Below are 15777 nucleotides of genomic sequence, written 5' to 3'. Positions count from 1 at the left end.
CAGTAATGAGAGCTATGCATCATCTCAGGAGTCTAGTGGTAGCTGACCTAAATGATTAAGCAAAACCTATTGCATTTAGGACTTCTGAATGAGTAGCCCAGAGAAGACCTTTGTTTTTGTTTTCCTTCCTAGCTGATGACCAGTTAAATCTTTCATGAGCCAGAAAAAAAACAGATTTTACCTTAAACATGAGATATGTTTTTTCAGCTTTTCAAATATTAAAGATAGGGGACTGAGTAAGTATCAAATGGCGTAACATTCTCATACCCTGCAGGTCTTTTTTTTTTTTACTTTTACGCTAAAAATTTTATTTTTTACTCAAATAGAAATCCATAGAATTTGATGAGACACAATAAAAACTTGCATAATTAGCAAAAGGGAGACTTTTCAATGGAGAAGATAGAAAGGAAAGAGCCCCCTAAGATAATTTACCTGCTGTAGGTCTGCAAGAGAGTACAGATGGATCTGCTGAAGAAGGTATTCTCTGGGGAAAATTCTGGAAACAAGAAAAACAGTATGAGAGGTTGCTAGGTTAGGTCACAAGACTTAATTTTCCTTGGGACTCTCTAAAGCCCACAAAACTAGCATTTCTGTCTAGAGATATTGCTAATAATAGTGGAATGTGGCTAATTAAACTTTTCATTAATGAGTTGCCCTGTTTCTCTGGTACATGACAGTCACTAGCTTGAACAAAGTGCAGGCTACAAAATAAATCCTCAAAAACAAATTGCATTTTATATAATAATAACAAAATCCAAAAGGCAATAATAGAAAGGCAAATATTATTCCAAATAACTACAAAATGTATAAAATACTTAAGAAGGTCTACCTACTGAAGGACACAAAATATGTTTATATCCAATTATATCCAATTACACAGTGTTCCTTTAAAGAAATTAAGAACACCTTAAAAGCTACAGGAATATCTGTGCTCATGGTAGGGCTGTGCCAATTTAACAACAATGACAGTATTACCAAAGTCAATTTACCATTTTAATGCTATACCAGTCAGACTATGAATGGGATACTTTACAGGACTCAATAAAATAATAATAAAGTTCAGTTGAAAAAAATAACATCTATAATATCATGGGAAATAATGAAAAATGTTAGGGATGAAGGGGACCTAGCACTTCCAGACTTCAAAGTACATAATAAAGCAGCAGTCATACAAACCATTTGGTATTGGTTAAACAAATACAAAGGTAGATAAGTAGAAATAACTAGACAAGGGAGAATCAGAAACAATAGAACCCAATGACTCTGTGTTCGATAAATTGAAAAACAAATAAATAACTTAGGAAAATGCTTTCTTTTTGACAAAAACTACTGGGGAAAACCAGAAAGCAATCCGGCAGACACTAGCTTAGAACAACTTCTTAAACCATATTCCACAATAAATTCAAAATGGATATGTGACCTTAATATTAAAGATCATACCATCAAAAATGAGAAGAGAATACATTACCTGCTGATCATACACCTTTCATAGCTACTGGTAGGAGATATATTCTCAGCCAAACAAGGAATAGACAAAATTATAAAAGATAAAATGGATAGCTCTGATTACATGAAACTGAAAAAAAAATTTCTGCACAAATAAAATTGATGCATCAAGGATAAGAAAGGAAGCAATCAGATAGGCAAAAAATTTTTGTATATGATTTCTTAGATAAAGGTCTGGTATTCAAGATATACAGACAACTAACTAAACTACACTATATAAAGCCATTCCCCAGTAGGTAAATTGTCAGAGCACTGGACAGTTCTTAAAAGAAATACTGCAAACTACTAACAACCACTGTCTCTAAATTCTAATTTGTAATTTTTTCATGGATACAAAAAATAAAGAAGCTGCCTGGAGGGGGTGGCGTATCACCCACAACTTTGTTTTCTTCTCTCTCTCGTCAGGGAAAAAAGAGGGCAAAGAGCATCCCAACTTAAGACAAATTAATATGCCCTCCACCATGTTCAGAAAGCTGTTTGACCTAATTTGGCATAGTACAGGCAGTAAAAATGTGGAAGGCTGGCACAGAGCTAAAAAGTTTAGGACTAAGCAAACCCCAAGGCTTGAAGGTCAACTGTATAGACTGAAAAAAAGCCAGAGTAGCCTAGCAACACTGAAATGCAGATATGGGAGAGAAAAACCTAATATCATTCTCCCCTCAAATAGATACCACAACTGCTTTTTTGTGTATTTGAAGAAGAAACATGACTTCAGCAGTGCAGGCACAGACAAGATCAACAGCCTTTATGGTACTGAACAGCTTACTGAATATTTTAGAGCTTGGTTGATCACTTGCAAGAAAATCAAAACAGAAAGAACCTTCTTAGTTCTGATTAGGGCATTTGCACTCACCCATCTGGTCACTCCTACAATAATAAATTCACAGCAATGAGATGTCATTTACAAAACAACTTTATTTTCTTAACCTTTCCTATCTTCAGTTTCACCTAGAGAGAAGGAAGATGGTATAGAATTGATGCCAAATATTCTCCATCTTAAATGAGACATATGCTGTCTGGACATGGACCACAATGAGTGAAGAGTGCTCTTAAAGTAAGTATAATCACAATGGAAACCATTAGCAGAAGAAAAGATGGGGAGAAAAATTCTCAATGCCCTGGTAGATCCCATTTCTGAGCCATGATGTTTTAAGTTTTTTCTTTTTTAAAAAAACACATTAATAAACTCAATACAATTAACTTTTAAACACCACTGAGCATTGGTAAGGGACCATGTAGTGAATGTATGTCCTACAAAAAGAAACTTAGAATACAAGATACCAAAGAACCAAAAAGCAAAAGGGGAGTTTTAAAGTGACTCAAGCAGTATGTCTGGCGTACATGACCAATGAGATGGAGGATCAGACTTTTTCTTCCACACACATGAATTCTTCAAACTCTCTAAAAGGAATTATGTGCAAAAAATAAAGCAATTTCAGCTATCTCAATGGTCTAGGATACCAAGAAACCAAAGAAGGTAAAACATAAGGAGCACAAGGAGGTAAAACAACAGAGCAGAATCCCTAACTTCTATGGTGCATTACCACCTCCCTGCCACCTTCCCTCACCACTGTCCACTACACTCCCAGCAGCAGCAGAGCTGTATAAACCAACTTACCAGCTTGCAACAGAACTCAACTTTAGATCCTTTTACATCCCATCACATGGCACAATTTACATGAGCCTAACTATACCAGATCTTAAACTGTATTATAAAGCAGCAATCATCAAAACTACGTGGTACTGGCTAAGAAATAGAGTGGTGTGGAGCAGTGGAATAAGTTAGGCATGCAAGACACAATAGTCAATGACTGTAGGAATTTACCGTTTGATAAATCCAAAGACTCCAATTTCTGGGATAAGAACTCACTCTTTAATAAAAACTGCTGGGAAAACTAGAAAGTAGTATGGCAGAAACTAGGCATAGACCAACATCTTACACCCTATACCAAGATAAAGTCAAAATGGGTACATGATTTAGATATTTTTAGATATGCTGATATTATAAGCAAACTAGGAGAGCAAGGAATAGTTTACCTGTCATATCTATGGAGAAAGGAATAATTTATGACCAAACACGAGATAGAGAACATTACAAAAAGCAAAATGGATGATTTTGATTACATTAAATTGAAAAGGTTTTGCACAAACAAAGCCAATGCAACCAAGATTAGAAGGGAAGCAGAAAGATGGGAAACAATTTTTACAACCAGTGTCTCTGATAAAAACCTCATTTTTAAAATATAAAGAGAATTGAGCCAAATTTATAAGAATACAAGTTATTCCCCAATTGATAAATGGTCAAAAGATATGAACAAACAGTTTTCAGAGGAAGAAACTAAAGCTATATATAGTTATATGAAAAAATTCTCTAAATCATTACTGATTAGAGAAATGCAAATCAAAACAACTCTGAGGTACCACATCACACCTATTAGATTGGCTAACATGACAAAACAGGAAAATGATAAATGTTGGAGAAGATGTGAGAAAATTGGAACACTAATGCATTGTTGGTGGAGTTGTGAACTGATCCAACCATTTTGGAGAACAACTTGTAACTATGCCCAAAGGGCCATAAAATGGTGCATACCCTTTGACCCAGCAATACCACTTCTAGGATCATATCCCAAAGGGATCATAAAAATGGGGAAAGGACCCATATATACAAGAATATTTATAGCAGTTCTTTTTGTGGTGGCCAAGAATTTGAAATTGAGGGGATGCCCATCAACTGGGGAATGGCTGAACAAGTTGGTGTTTATAAATGTAATGGACTATTATTGTGCTATAAGAAATGATGAACAGGCAGACTTCAGAAAAACCTGGAAAGACTTGTATGGACTGATGCTGAGTGAAATGAGTAGAACCAGAAGAACATTGTATACAGTAACAGCCACACTGTGTGATGACTAACTTTCATAGACTTGGCTCTTCTCAGCAATGCAAGGATCTAAGACATCTCCAAAAGACTCATGATGGAAATGTTATCCACATCCAGAGAAAGAACTATGGATTCTGAATGCAGATCAAAGCACACTAGTGGCAGTTAGGTGGTGTAGTGAATAGAGCACCATCCCTAGAATCAGGAGGACTTGAGTTCAAATCCAGCCTTAGACACATGATACTTACTAGCTGCATGACCCCAGGCAAGTCATTTAACCCTGATTGCCTCATCAAAAAAACAAAAAATAAAAAAAAAACCAGATCAAAGCATACAATTTGATCTCTTTTTTCTTTTGTTGTTTTGTTTTGTTTCTTCTTTCTCATGGTTCCTCCTACTGGTTCTAATACTTCTTTACAACATGACTAATGTGAAAATATGTTTAATATGAATGTATATGTAGAGCCTATATCAGATTGCACACTGTCTTGGGCGGGGTAGGAGAGGGAAAGGGAGAAAATTTAAAACTCAAAAGCTTATGGAAGTGAATGCTGAAAACTAAAACTAACTAACTAACTAAATAATTTAAAAAAAAATTTAATTTAGGCATCTATCTGCTGAAACAAACCCAGGAACTATATGAACACAATTACAAAATGCTTTTCACACAAATAAAGTCAGATCTAAATAACTGGAAAAACATCAGTTGCTCATGGGTAGGCCAAGCTAATATAATAAAAATGACAATTCTACATAAATTAATTTACTTATTCAGTGCTATACCAATCAAACTACCAAAAAAATTATCTTACAGAGCTAGAAAAAATAATAACAAGATTTATCTGGAAGAACAAAAGGTCCAGAATATCAAGGGAACTAATGAAAAGAAATGCTAGGGAAGGCGGTCTAGCCATACCAGATCTTAAACTGTATTATAAAGCAGGAATCAATAAATAATTTTTTTGGGAGGGGGGCTAGGCAATGGGGTTAAGTGACTTGCCCAGGGTCACACAGCTAGTAAGTGTTACGTGTCTGAGGCCGGATTTGAACTCAGGTCCTCCTGAACCCAGGGCTGGTGCTCTATCTAATGTACCACCTAGCTGCCCCAATAAATCCATTTTAAAAAAATGTTAAAAAGAAATTTGCACGGGCTTAGATAATGTGTTAGTACTCTATGCTATAAAAGAACTTGACCAGAAAATGAAGGAGCAGAGCAAAAGGGACAGGACATGTGTATGGCTGTGCAGCACTCCATCAGGCCTTGGGAAAAGGGCCTGGCATCCAGCTAGGGCCAGTAGTGACCCTCCAGATGTCACTTGGGGCAGAGACTGAAGCTGGTGAACAATGAATTGCTTAGCATGGGAGAAGGCAGAGATGGCTTTTGAGGTCCATCCCTGAGAGAAAAACCACTATGAAAGGGGAGGGAGTCCATTAAGCAGCAAGGGAAAATAAAGCAAAAAAGCTGAAATTGCCAAAGCCCTCGGGAGGAAGAAGACTCAATCAAAGACCTCGAGCAGATAAACCAACAGGGAATATGGCCTCCAGATCAAGTAAAAGAGCGCTGGCATTTATGAATAAATATTGTAAGACAAAGGAAAATGAACCAACACCTGATGAGGAACATGACACTGTGGATTCCCAACAAAGAATAGAACCACATCAAGATAGTACTAAATAATTTAAAGAGAAATATGAATTGTGAAAGCAGAATTTATGGCCTCCACAGCAGAAATTAGTTGTCAAAATAGAAAAACTTGAATCCACAGTGGCAAGTCTCACCAAAGAAACAAAAGAAAGGATAACTAACTGGAAATGAAATACATGGAAGTGAAGGACAATCTGGAAGAAGAGAGGCAAAAAGCAATAACATTTAAAGAAAGCATGATCTTCCTACAAGCAAAACTTAATGATGTCAGAGACAGACTACTTAGAGACAACCTAAAGCTTATAAAGATCTCAGAAGACCATGACAAGTCAAAAACCTGAACACGATGGTGGGAGAATTAAAACCCCCCAAATAAAGAGCTAATAGAAAGAATCCACAGATCACTTCCCAGAGGCACTTATGCTGCAACTTTAAGACACATAATAGTGAAATCAACAATTCCACTGACAAGCAACAGATTCAGCAAGTGACCAGGAGAAAAGACCTTCAAATCATAAAGGAAAGGAAAGAAATTTGAATAACATAAGACTATTCTGTATCTACCAGAAAACCTTGGAGGAAATTGAATAATGTGTTCTGAAAAGCAAGGGAGGTCAAGATGCAGCCCAAAGTGACTTACTATCAGAGCCTAATTGTAAATGAAAAAAAAAAAGGACATTCCATGAAAATAGAGGTGTGTGAAATATTCCTACAAAGAAAACCAGACCTGAGGAAATTATCTGCTTCTCAATCATTCCAGACAACAGAAATACAAGAAGAGAAAACAAATAACAACAACAAAATAACAGCAGAGAGACTATTAAGAGATTTTTTTTTTTAAGTGAGGCAATCGGGATTAAGTGACTTGCCCAGAGTCACACAGCTAGGATGTATTATGTGTCTGAGGCCAAATTTGAACTCAGGTCCTCCTGACTCCAGGGCCGGTGCTCCACCCACTGTGCCACCTAGCTTCCCCAAGAGATTTCTTTTTAAATGTACATGAGGAAACAAGGGTGAAAGCAAAAGTCAAATGGAAGTAAATAATGGTGGGGAAGTAGGCCAGAAACATCTTAGATTACACGTCACAACACTTCAACTATGGGTGAATCCATGTGTTTTTTTTTTGTGGGCCTAAATCACAGAATGACAGGCTCATAAAAGGGAGGAGGAGAGGAAGAAGAGAGAGGGAATATCTGACGTACTCTAATTAAGTCAGAGTTTAACAATGAAGGAAATATAACTCCCGTAATCTCTCAGGAAGATGAGGGCCTATAGGAAAGTAAGCAAGGAGGCAAAGGAAGGGATCAAAAAAAGGTGAAAGGAAAAAAGGACATCATGTTTCAGGGGTGAGAGGGCATAGCACTGATGAACGATACTGTTATGGGAGATTAGGACCTTAAAATGAGTATGATCTGCAGGGATCTGTAACTTAAAGAAAAAAATCATTTTTTGTATTTGTATCACCAGTTCTTAGCACAACGCTGTATGCATGGTTTAATAAACAGCTTAATAAATGCTTTTTCATTCATTCATCATTTGAATCCTGTGTCTAATTCTAGGATTTGTGGTTTAAGAAGTTGGATAACTTCTTGTTTCTCAATAGCATAAGAGGTCCTATTCCCTTCAATATATTTGTATAGCACTGATTCATTATGATTTATGTTTCTATTATTTTTGTTGTTGTTCAGTCGTGTCTGATTCTTTGTGACCCCATTTGCGGTTTTCTTGACAAAGATAATATAGTGATTTGCCATTTCCTTCTCTAGCTCATTTTACAGATAAGGAACTGAGGCAAACAGGGTTAAGTGACTTTCCCAAGGTCACGCAGCTAGTAAGTATATGAGGCTGCCTTTGAACTCATCTCTCCTTTTAAATCACAGATTCTGAGAGAAGGAATCATGCCTATGATTTCCCTCTGAATTATTCCACAGTGTCTAATACTATGATTTCTTTGAGGTGAGTATTTAATAAAAGTTGATTGAGATAATTATAGGATTGGAAGAGAAATCTATCTGGAAAGGTTAAAGGATCGGGGCTTATTATGCCTAGAGAAAAGAATGTGGTCAGGATACTTAATAATAGTTTTAAAGTATAAAAAAGCTTTTATACAGATAATGACAAACAACTCTTCTAATTTACTGAAGCTAGAAGCAACAGCATGTCAGTGGTAATTAGGCACTGTTTAGTTTATGAAATCAGATATGAGGAAAAATTTCCTGACAGTGAGAAGCGTCATATGCCAAAAGGAGTACTAAGGAATATTATGATACAAAGTATTAAAGAAGATTGCTATTTAAAGGAGGAGAAACATGATTCTCATATGTCTAGGATGATTTTGGGTTACCTGAAAGCAGAGGTATGAATAAGATTACTTCTCAAAGACTCTTCTGGCAGTGTGCTTTTATGAGCCTTGCCACTGTCTGCTTCTTCCAAGTCATACTGAATTTGCAAGACTGCTTCTAAAGTTATTCATAGAACTTTAAATAGAATATTAGTGAAGGAGGCATAGAGTAAAAAAAAAGACTTGATAGCAGGGATAAGAAAACTGTGATCAGTAGCAGCTTCCCTGCTGATTTATAACTGGGCTACCAGAGTAATAATTAGACTTATATTGTAACTTTTTAAATGTTTTACTGGAACTCTCTAGTACACGTAGGGTGGGAAGCTGGTGGTGAAGAGATCCCAAGACTATAAGGGAGGCACTTGACGCTATAAAAGTAGATCTAGTAGTTCTAAGCTTCCCTTAGGGCCTAAGGTTCCTACAACACATAGCACAAAAAAGTGACATGGGGTGAATTCCTTGTCACTTGCAGGAAGCCTTGTAGGGGAACTATTGGTAGTTGAATATTCACTTGGAGCAAATTCGATAGCAAAAAAAGGCTCCTTGTTGCCAATTCCCCTTAAGCTGAAATTTCAGGACTGCTTTCCCTTGAATTCACAGAAGGAAAGACATCAAGTCATGTATTAAGACTTTAAGGTTCAGAAAACATCAGAAAACACTATGGTTAAGGTCACAAGTCAGGGAGCCCAAATCTCATAACTAAATGTACATCATCTTAAGATTCCTGGCAATTTGCTTCTTCTGGCTCCTTCAAATAACTTCTATAGCACCAACTCTTTCAAATTAAAAAAATATATATAATGCTGTGTCTTTCCACTGAAAGGAAAATCTAGGATTACCCATTTCCTTTAAGTCCTAGGACACTAGCCCACGAGGACAGATCTAAAAGTTATCTCATTTATTATCTTCTGGCAAACAGAATCTCTGATTCAGGTGAGAGCTACTTGCGCCCTAACCAAGTTGTACTGCTTTTCTGTACTCAGTCTATTTATGATGTGTTTGGGCACTATTCCTCCTATAGGCAGTTATATCACCACTAATACTAAAGACTTTGCAAAGTAATCTGTTCTGATCTGACACTTAAGTCAAAGAAGAGATGTAATAAACTGGAAAAAATGATAACTCCCCTGCCAAACTAGGAAAATTGAGTTAGTTAGCAGGGGGCAACATCGAGTTCTTTGGTACCAAAGACAACTAAGGGAAACTGTTATGGCCTCATAAAAATAGGCTGGCACTATCATTTCACGTGCCATTTCCATTTCATCATTTTTAGAACTGCGTGACCTACTGTGGAGGCAAGCAAGACTTCATTTCCCAGTTGCTGTAATGATTTGGGGAGGAAAGATGAAAATTAAGTGGAAGAAAAAGGCCATACATGAAACTGAGTCTCTTTATTATTCAGCAGGTGCCTTGTGTCAAAAACGTGTATATGACCACATCTGAAATCAAAGACAGAAATCCTAGCTAGAAAGGTAAGACTTCATTCCATATTACAGCATTGATACTATGTCAAATTTATCAGGACTTAGTTAATCTATATGATCTTAGAGGTCTTTAACTGAACTTCTGCCAATCTCAGACATTCATAAAAAGAAAAAAGATTCTGTTATGTTTTTAAGGCAGTAGAGACCTTTTTTTAGATTGGATGATGCCACTGTTTCCTTAAGGCTCAACTTCCTTAGAGTGGTAGTCAATAAACTTTTGATCAGGAACCTCTATGATGAAGAAAAATTTGAGCACACCCTGTCCACATGCATATTTACTCATCTGGAAATTATATACACATACAACTGTAATAATAATTATACACACTATAAAATTTGCACAAAAGCAAATGTCAAAGAATGCAATAAATATGGAACAATATTTGAGTCCCTAGACTCCCTAGAGTTAGCAGGGAGTGACACGGTCTGACCTGAACTTTAGGAAAATCACTATGGCAGAACGGGCTGCAGTGGGAAGAGGCTTGAGGCCAGAAGACCCATTAAGAGACTCCTGCAATCATTCAGCTGAGAAGTGAGGAGGGCCTGAAGGAGGGTGGTGGCCCCATGTCAATCCAGAAAAGGGGCAGATGGGAGAGCCAGGGAGGTAGTACTTGGTGGATGATGGTTGAAAGAGAGTGAGAATCAAAGATGACACTAGAATGAGGAGAAACAGAGTGACCAGAGAGGTGCTGGTGGCCTAGACTCTAACATGGAAGCTTGGGAGGAAATGTAAGGTGACAATATCTTTGATTCATCTACACCTGCTCATCCTATGTCCCACTCTGAATGAAAAGAGGAAAAGTAGAGCTCTTACTGGTCACTGCCCCACCAAACCTAGAGCCCAGCCTTACAGCAGCACCATGGCAGCCAGGAGTTCACTTTGGGGGCAGGGATAGGGCCAGAATGTTCCCAATGGCACTTATACAGCTGTGGTGGGTTTGCGAGGGCCCTGAGGACCAATGGCTGGCTCAGAAGTGGGGAGGGAGGAGACTAAATGGGAGAATGTTGGGAGATAAGGGTAAGGGTGGTTGTGTTGGAGCCAAGACCCACAAATGGCTAACTCAGTGAGGGCTAGGTACAGCCTAGTGATGGTAAAGTGGATAGAGTGCTCAACTTGGAGTCAGGAATACCTGAGTTCAAATCCTGCCCTAGACTCTTACTACTAGCTATGTGACCCAGAGAAAGTCACTTAATCAATTTCTGTGTCTGTAAGATGAGGCAGCTGGATTTGACAGCCTCAAAAGTGCCTTCCTTTTCTATGTCTGTGATTCTATAAACCTGACTTCCCACCCTGTGACTGGTTTATTACATACTTCTTAGGGTCATGCCACAGCTCCTCTATGGTATGCCCTTGTCCCCATAGGTTGGATTATTAAAAATAAATGGTATTAAAAAATCAGCTTTAAAAAAGTTCGTAATCAAAATATTTCAGATCCATTGAACAAATTTCAATAAAATACAAAACATATACACATATACAAATTTGAAGATTCTGGCTCTAAAAGGAAAGAAGCCAAAAGAAAAGAATGAGCAGTAGTGAGCGAACAGTGATTTAAAATGGAAAACCATTTCTTCATGTTGTACTGAGTTTCCTAAGTGTGTGCTCCACACACTTAGGTCATATTTATTGGGCTAAAGTGTGACACTCTCTTTCCTCTGGAGGCCACAGGCAGCCGCTCAAATAAGCAAAAAGCACTGTGAGGCGCTTCCTCGGCAGGTATCATTTGGTGTGCTTGATGTTCGCTGCAAGGTCTTTTTGAAATAGTTACATTAGGCTAGATGTGGAAAGAACTAAGACTTCTAGTCATCCTCTCAGCTAATGGAAAAACAATTTTCAATCAAAGAGGGGCATTTCTACAGCAACCTATACGAAATGGAAGAAACAAGGCTGAATCATTTCTTTCAATATCTTATTTTGCTAATCTTATCGTTAGAAAAAGTGAACAAATTGCATCAGATATTATGTCTGGTCCAAGAGACAGATACAGACAGTATAATAAAGGATTCTCTAACACTTTCATTTGGAAATTGTTGTTAAGTTTCTTCACAACAACATGCGAGCCAGACAGTGGAAATAGTTTGCAAATAACCTGGGTCTCTATTATTCTTTGCTGTCATTAAAAAAAAAAAAGACAAATTTCTTTTCTTTTGTATAGTTTCTGGCTCAAATTTTCCAGAAGTTTTTCCTGTTTAAAAAGCACTCCAAATTTTCTTTAAAAGGGAATAAAGATAGGCTTTGGACTTGTGATCTCATTAGCATGGAGAACTCACTAGTGAGGAAATTACCTCTTCCAATGTAGTTAGGCGCCTTCTCTTCAACTTAGACACTTCCCTAATAGCTGTATCAAGCTCAAAGAGAAAACATATCCTTGTGGGCTGCTGACTTAGACTTAGAAAACCACAAATTAACATTATCTATGTTGCACTGTATTTTTCTTTAATTTTGTTAAATATTTCCTAATTAAGTTTTTTCTAATTTTAATCTGGTTACAGCCACATTTTGGAGTTCTGACTGCAGCTTACATTGGTAAGCCAGGAGTGTGACACTTTTGGCCCTGAACACTGAATGGTTTAAGGGACTTGCTCACGTTCACATATCTAGAATGCATCATTGGTGGAACTGGAACTCAGGTCTTCCTGGCTTCAAGGCCAGCTCTTTCTGTCTACTATATCCCTGCTTCTCTGCTTCTGCTGCTTTTCATGGCAAAGAAAAAATGACATAAGCAAAAGTATAATTTTTTAAAATATTGTTTTAATCCTGTCATTATTTAATACGTTTCCCTTTTTTTCAGATTTTACATTAACGCACACTATAAAAAGCAACACCTGCTTTCCAGGGTTTCCATCTAGCTCATTAATCTGTAAATCTGTATGCTATTTTCCTTTAAGGGCAGTCCTTATCTCTTGGTTATGGGTGGCAGTGGAGAAGGGAAGCACTATTTCTTGTAGTAATTAGTATAATGTGGTTCAGTTTATTAACTAAGCAGTGACACAGATCATCTATTTGATTTACATTTAAGGCAGAAAGGAGAGGGGGAAAGCTATATTACAAGGAGTTTGAGTAGATAAAATGGTTCAAAAACTGCTATTTAGGAAAATATCTGAGGGGGATAATGGGAAAAGAAAATCTGGAAACAGATTGTGAAGAACATTGTTGCTTGTTAAAAATATCAAAGAATATAAGTAAATCTTATTTCTTTTTTTAAATTAATTTTTAGTTTTCAACATTTTGAGTTTTACATTTTTTCCCCTTCCCTCACATCTTCTCTCCTCAAGACAGCATGCAATCTGACATAGGCTCTACATACACATTCCTATTAAACATATTTTCATATTAGTCATGTTGTAAAGAAGAATTAGAACCACTGGGAAAAACCATGAGAAAGAAAAAAAAAGAGCAAATAGTATGCTTTGATCTGCATTCAGAATCCATAGTTCTTTCTCTGGATGTGGATAACATTTTCCATCATGAGTCTTTTGGAGATGTCTTAGATCCTTGCATTGCTGAGAAGAGCCAAGTCTATGAAAGTTAGTCATCACACAGTGTGGCTGTTACTGTATACAATGTTCTTCTGGTTCTACTCATTTCACTCAGCATCAGTTCATATAAGTCTTTCCAGGTTTTTCTGAAGTCGGCCTGTTCATCATTTCTTATAGCACAACAATATTCCATTACATTTACAAACAACAACTTATTCAACCATTCCCCAATTGATGGGCATCCCCTCAATTTCAAATTCTTGGCCACCACAAAAAGAAGTGCTATAAATATTCTTGTATATGTGGGTCCTTTCCCCATTTTTATGATCCCTTTGGGATATGATCCTAGAAGTGGTATTGCTGGGTCAAAGGATATGCACCATTTTATAGCCCTTTGGGCATAGTTACAAGTTGTTCTCCAAAATGGTTGGATCAGTTCACAACTCCACCAACAATGCATTAGTGTTCCAATTTTCTCACATCTTCTCCAACATTTATCATTTTCCTGTTTTGTCATGTTAGCCAATCTAATAGGTGTGATGTGGTACCTCAGAGTTGTTTTGATTTGCATTTCTCTAATCAATAGTGATTTAGAGCATTTTTTCATGTGACTATAGATGGCTTTAGTTTCTTCCTCTGAAAACTGTCTGCTCATATCCTTTGACCATTTATCAATTGGGGAATAACTTGTATTCTTATACATTTGACTTAGTTCTCTATAGATTTTAGAAATGAGGCCTTTATCAGAGACATTGGTTGTAAAAATTGTTTCCCAGCTTTTTGCTTCTCTCCTAATCTTGGATGCATTGCTTTGTTTGTGCAAAAACTTTTCAATTTAATGTTATCAAAATTATCCATTTTGCATTTCATAAAGTTCTCTGTCTCTTGTTTGGTCATAAATTCTTCTGCTCTCCATAAATCTGACGGGTAAACTATTCCTTGCTCTCCCAGTTTGCTTATCTTTATATCTAAATTGTGTACTCATTTTGACTTCATTTTGGTATATGGTGTAAGATGTTGGTCTATGCCTGGTTTCTGCCATACTCTTCCAGACTAAACCTGATTTCTAACAGTTTATGGGTTCTCTGGTGACTGCAGAGAATATCTGTTACAACTGAAGTCCAAATGCCAGCTGTTGTTCAGTCGTGTCTGACTCTTTGTGACCCCATTTGGGGTTTTCTTGGCAGAGATACTGGAGTAGTTTGCCATTTCCTTCTCCAGCTCATTTTACATGTGGAAACTGAGGCAAACAGGGTTAAGTGACTTGCCAGGGTCACACAGCTATAAGTGTTTGAGGCCAGATTTGAACTCAGGAACAGGAGTCTTCCTGCCTCTAGGCCTGGCACTCTATCCACTGTGCCACTTAGCTGCAGGCCAGCTAACTTCAGTAGTAGCTAATTAATTTTAAATGAGCAGTAGCAGCCTTGCCAATGGCAATCCTTACAGAGGGCAAAGTGAGGGTTTGGTGACAAGAGACAGCATGATACAGTATAGTTTAATAAATACTGGATTTGGAGTCAGAGAATGTAAGTTCACAACCTGGTTCTATTCTTTATTACCTGTGTGACCTTAGGAAAGTCATTCAATGTATCTGGGCCTCAGTTTTCACATCTACAAAAAATCAGTGAAATAGATTTCAGCAGTTCTCAAAATACATTGCCTAAGACCCTTTCAGAAGGTCCACAAAATCAAAACTGTTTTCATTATAATACCAACATGTTTTAATTTCTAATATGGTAAATAGCAATGTGTGTGTGTGTGTGTGTGTGTGTGTGTGTGTGTGTGTGTGTATGTGTATCACCTACATAAACAAAGCCTTTTTGGGGGCTGGTCCTCATTAATTTGTAAGAGTGTAAAGGGGTCCTGAGACCAAAAGATTTGAGAACCACTGGATTAGATGATTCACAGGGTCTCTTCCAGTCCTAAGATCTGAGATTTTATAGTTCATGGAGCTTAGAATACACCTGAAGTACTGATAATTATTGGGTCCACGCAGTTTCTACAGCTGTAATCTAAAATGCTAATTTTATGATAACAGTAAATACAGTGTAATTGTGCTTATTCTTCAAAGATTTAACATTAGCCAGATTTTTCTTGCTAAAGACCAATTTGTTGTTATCAGCCAACATTTGATGGATTTTAGCTGCATGAAATCCCTCACAAAATCCAGGTATCTGTTGTAACAAAACAAAATATATCAAAATAAATAATTGTGAGTCCACAGTATCAAGCACATTCCTCCCCTACAAAATGGAAACAATAATAATAATAAACATAGTATCTACCTTAAAGGGCTGCTGTGGGCCTCAAATGTGATGTAAAAGTGTTTTGTAAACATTAAAAGTTACAATTGTGAATGACATAGCTAGTCTCAGCAATACAACTATCTAAGACAATCCCAAAGGACTCATGATGAAAAATGCTATCCATCTCCAGA

The 15777-nt window shown here is 37.1% G+C and overlaps 1 protein-coding gene across 1 annotated transcript in view; it reads right to left on the bottom strand.

Moving 5' to 3' along the window:
* The window catches only part of PLEKHM3 (pleckstrin homology domain containing M3), a 195115-nt gene that overhangs the window by 85859 nt on the left and 93479 nt on the right, over positions 1–15777 (bottom strand). The window contains 1 exon segment of the mRNA XM_021008670.2: positions 433–496. Coding sequence (XP_020864329.1) covers positions 433–496 — 64 coding nt within the window.

The sequence above is a fragment of the Phascolarctos cinereus genome, unplaced genomic scaffold (genome assembly GCF_003287225.1).
Source record: "Phascolarctos cinereus isolate Bilbo 61053 unplaced genomic scaffold, phaCin_HiC Scaffold_7;HRSCAF=346, whole genome shotgun sequence".
Lineage (NCBI taxonomy): Eukaryota > Metazoa > Chordata > Mammalia > Diprotodontia > Phascolarctidae > Phascolarctos > Phascolarctos cinereus.
This window is presented reverse-complemented; position numbering and strand designations above follow the sequence as displayed.